General features: G+C 63.7%; 1 protein-coding gene across 1 annotated transcript; it reads right to left on the reverse strand.

The window, feature by feature from the left end:
• Positions 1-6: 6 nt before the first annotated feature.
• On the reverse strand, positions 7-3,816 carry LOC104517687 (endothelin-converting enzyme 2; the record flags this gene model as incomplete). The annotated part of the gene is made up of 13 exons (XM_010166582.2): positions 7-77; positions 389-492; positions 704-781; positions 873-971; positions 1,168-1,278; positions 1,531-1,645; positions 1,787-1,929; positions 2,346-2,534; positions 2,672-2,737; positions 2,825-2,971; positions 3,116-3,240; positions 3,341-3,556; positions 3,762-3,816. Coding segments are annotated over 13 exons (1,519 nt in total), but the record flags the coding sequence as incomplete, so codon positions are not given.
• Positions 3,817-3,823: the final 7 nt, after the last annotated feature.

The raw sequence follows: 3,823 nt of genomic DNA on the forward strand, positions 1-3,823 counted from the left end.
GGATGCCGGCGGGGAAGACGATCCCATTCTTGGTGGGCAGGTAGTAGGCGTTGACAGTCTGTGGGGTCATGCTCCACCTGGGGCAGGGAGGTGGGACAGGGGACAGGCAGGCACAGACATGCCCCTCTCCCCCCGACCCTGGCACTGTCTCCCACCACGGGTCCCCTGTGCTGCCCTGCCCAGGACTGGCACTGCTGCCCCTGCCCCGTGAGCAAGGGTCCCTGTCCACCCCAGAGCCACCACGGGTGACACACAATGCTGTGCTACCCCATGGTGGGCACCTTCCTCTCAGTGAACCAGTGCCACCCAAGCCATGCTAGGGACAGTGCTGTGACACCACGTTGGTGTCACATCCTCTGCCCGCCCCCCTCCAGGCCCTCCCCCTTACTGGTCTCGGTTGGGGGGCTTCCGGAGCTGGTCAGCCATCACTTTGGCAGAGAAGTTGTAGAAGTTGAGCATGTTCTGGAAGAAGGAGTCCTCTGAGACCTCGTACTGGTGGGGAAGAGGAGGGATGAGGAGGGTTCAGTCCACCAGGGTGGTTCCCTCACCCTGGCCAGGATGTGCTCGGTACCAGGGTGGATCTGTTTAACTCCCTGTCCCAAATGGGTGCCCCAAATGGGGACACCACCCCACCATGGGGTCCCCCAGGGCTTGGTGTGAGCAGGGACCAGACCCCCTCCCCACGAGCTGAGTGCCCCCCTACCCCATCATAGACATCGTCCAGCTCCTTGTTGTCCAGGATGAAGTCGGGGAAGCCGATCATGTCGTAGATGGCATCTGCCTGCGTGGGGAGAGGCCCGGCAGTGAGATGGGGTGGGGGGGCTTACTTGGATGGGGGGAGGTCTCCCACCTGCTGCCCTCCCCAGGGTCACCTTCTCCTTTGCTGCCTGCCTGGTCTTCTCATCCATCCAGTCCAGCTGGTCCAGGGACACCTCGAAGGCTGCCCGGATCTCGCTGATCATCTCCTCAGCCTGGAGAGGGAAGGGGATGAAGCCCCGCTGCCGCCCCACAGCCCCTTGGGCAGGGACAGGGTAGGCAGGACACGACCTCCCTGGGACTGGGGGTCTGTTTCACTGTTCCCCACCTTCCAGCCCTGGGGTTTGGGGGCAAAAAGGGGGTGTTCCCGCGGATGGTGATGGGGAGGGATGGGGGCAGAAGTGCCCTCACAATGGCCTTGCTGTCCCGGTCGAAGGTGGCTTTGACGAAGAGGGAGCCCAGGGCGAAGCCGAGTGTGTCGTCCGTGTTGGAGATGCAGGTTTGCCAGCGGGGCGTGCAGGACTGTGGGAGCGAGATGGTGGTCTGTGAGACCCCCAGCCCCCTCTCCTGCTCCCTCCCTTCCCCCAGCCTGCCTTTGCTCTCTCCCCACAGGAGAGATGCTCAGCAGCTAAACCCCCATCCCAAAAGATGATCCTTGAGTTCCCTCTGCAGCATCCAGGGCTCAGCATCTCAAGGGCATCCCAAGGGCAGAGGTGGTCCTGGCTGATTCCAGGTTGGGAGCAGCAGGGGCTGGTCACAGGGCCCCCCCATTACCTTCCTGGTGCCATAGAGTGTCTCCAGCAGCTTCTCCTGGGCCGTCTCGAAGCGCTGGTCCAGGCTGGAGGCCGTCTTCTGCACCAGGTTCCAGATCAGGTAGTTGTTCAGGATGCTGCGAGGACAGAGAAGTGCCATGGTTTGCCATGAGCATGGTCCATGGGGGATGCCCCCAGCCACTGGCAAGCCCAAAGCATGCCCCCACCATGGGGGCAGCCCTCAATGGGGCATGGCAGGGGGCTCGCAGGTGCCTTACCTCTTGTCAGTGCTATTGATGAGGTCGGAGACCTGCTGGAGGTAGGTGTCCCCGTACACCACCACGGGCTCCGTGTCAGCCAGCTCCAGCGGGGCCAGGGCAAAGGACAGGTAGTCCAGCCAGTCAACAGCAGGGGCCAGGGCCTGGGGGGACATGGGGACGCAGCACCCAGGGGCTTGGCACGGCTCTGCCCCATCCTGCCTGGCACAGGAGGATCCCCCAGGGCAGGGGCTGTGCTCCCAGGGAAGGGCCCAACGTCCCTCACCATCCCAGTTCCCTTCTCTGCCCCAAACCCATGGCTCCCCACTGCTCTTAGGGCTCCAGGACAAGGAGGGGAGCTGGGGACCCCCCATGTGGGGTGGCAGCTCCACCCAAATCCTAATGACTGGGAGGATGAGCACCTCACTCCAGCACCCAGCACATGTCCCAGAATGGATGGAGCTGCTTGGGGTGTCCCTGTGAGGGGGGCAGCAGTGGGCACAGACCCCTCAGTGTCCCACTGTGCAGTCCCCCTCTGCAGCCCAGAGGGTTTCTCCAGGCTGTGCAATGCTGTGCCCACCTGCAGCTCGGTGATGCTCATCTTGTGGTAGATCTTCTCATCATCCCGCCGCTCAGCCTGGGGCACAGTGATGTTGGCCAGCTGGGTTTCAAAGTCCAGCACCTGCTGCATCTGGAGGCGGGTGGGCTCTGGGGCACCCCCCAGCAGTGTGCCCAGCTCCACCATGTAGTCCAGGTACGCTGCCAGGACCTGGCATGACCCCAAGGCCCGGGTCAGCCCCAGCCACAGCTCATCCCACCTCCCTGGGGGGCTTAGAGCTGCTGCCCCCCCATTGCCATGGGTTTCCCCTCATTGCTGCTGGCAGGGGGGCCGGCACCCAGCCTCACCCTCTCGTTGGCGGTCTTGTTCAGGTAGTAATCCCGGGATGGGAGAAAAAGCCCTGACTGGTCCACCTGGGAGGAGAGAGGGGCAGAGTGGGCAGCCTGGTGCCCACTGGTGCCCCCTTGGTGCTCACCACCCCTTGGTGCCAAGGTACGAACCTGTATGACGTTGCTGTTGGAGCTCTTGGAGTCTGCACCCACGTACACCGTGAAGAAGGGGGTTGCCCGGTACGTGCCCGACACCATCTTGAGGACCTCCATGAAGCTGGTCTGGTTCCAGGAGCCGGTGACATTCCAACCCCCAATCTGCCAGCACATGGACCCAGCGCCTCAAGGAGGGATAGGGTCCGTCCCCAAGGGCTGCCCCCTCCCCAGTAATGCAAAGAACCGAGCAGGAGATGCACTGGGCTTAGCCCTGACAGCTCGGCTCACATGTGGATGGCTGCCCACCTTGTCGATGAGCTCCATGAGGGGCTGGGAGCCCAGCTCCTCTATCCTCTGCTCCTGGAGGCAGGACAGGTAGTACCGCTGCGTCTTCCGCTCCGCCTCGCTGCTGGAGTTGAAGGTGGTGTTCTCTGCGGGAGGCTGCGGGTCAGCCCCAGGGACGCTGGGGCTCTGCCTGCCTGTGCCTGGAGGTCACCCCCTTGGTGGCCATGACCCTTCCCTGGTGCCCACCTAGGAGATGCTTCATGATGGCCTGGTTCTGGTCCCAGATGCTGTTGAAGGTGCTCCACTTGGAGCGCCCGTTGGGCAGCGGGTTCCTCTTGATCCAGCCCCCGCATGAGTACTGATAGAAGTCCTGGCATGGGTCTGTCTCCACATCCAAGGCCTCCAGGATCTTGCTGGCCACCCGGACACAGGCATCCGTCAGGCACGTGCTGTGAGAGGGATCTGCCAGGGAAGGCATGCCCAGGGCTGTGCGTGTGTGCCGGGGGAAACTGAGGCACGGAGCGGCCAAGCCCTGCCTGCACCCCAGGGTGGGCAGAACACCTGGAGCAGCAGCCCCGGGCTGACCTGTCCCGCCCCATCCTGACGTGTCCCCCCCAGGTGAGGGGACAGCACTGCCATCCTGGCAGGGTGGGGGGGACCCTCCTACCTCTGCGGTACTGGATGGCCAGGGCGATGACGGCGACGCTGAGCAGCAGGGCCAGGGAGATG

Source organism: Antrostomus carolinensis, unplaced genomic scaffold, assembly GCF_000700745.2.
Source record: "Antrostomus carolinensis isolate BGI_N321 unplaced genomic scaffold, ASM70074v2 scaffold47794, whole genome shotgun sequence".
NCBI classification, from domain to species: Eukaryota; Metazoa; Chordata; class Aves; order Caprimulgiformes; family Caprimulgidae; genus Antrostomus; species Antrostomus carolinensis.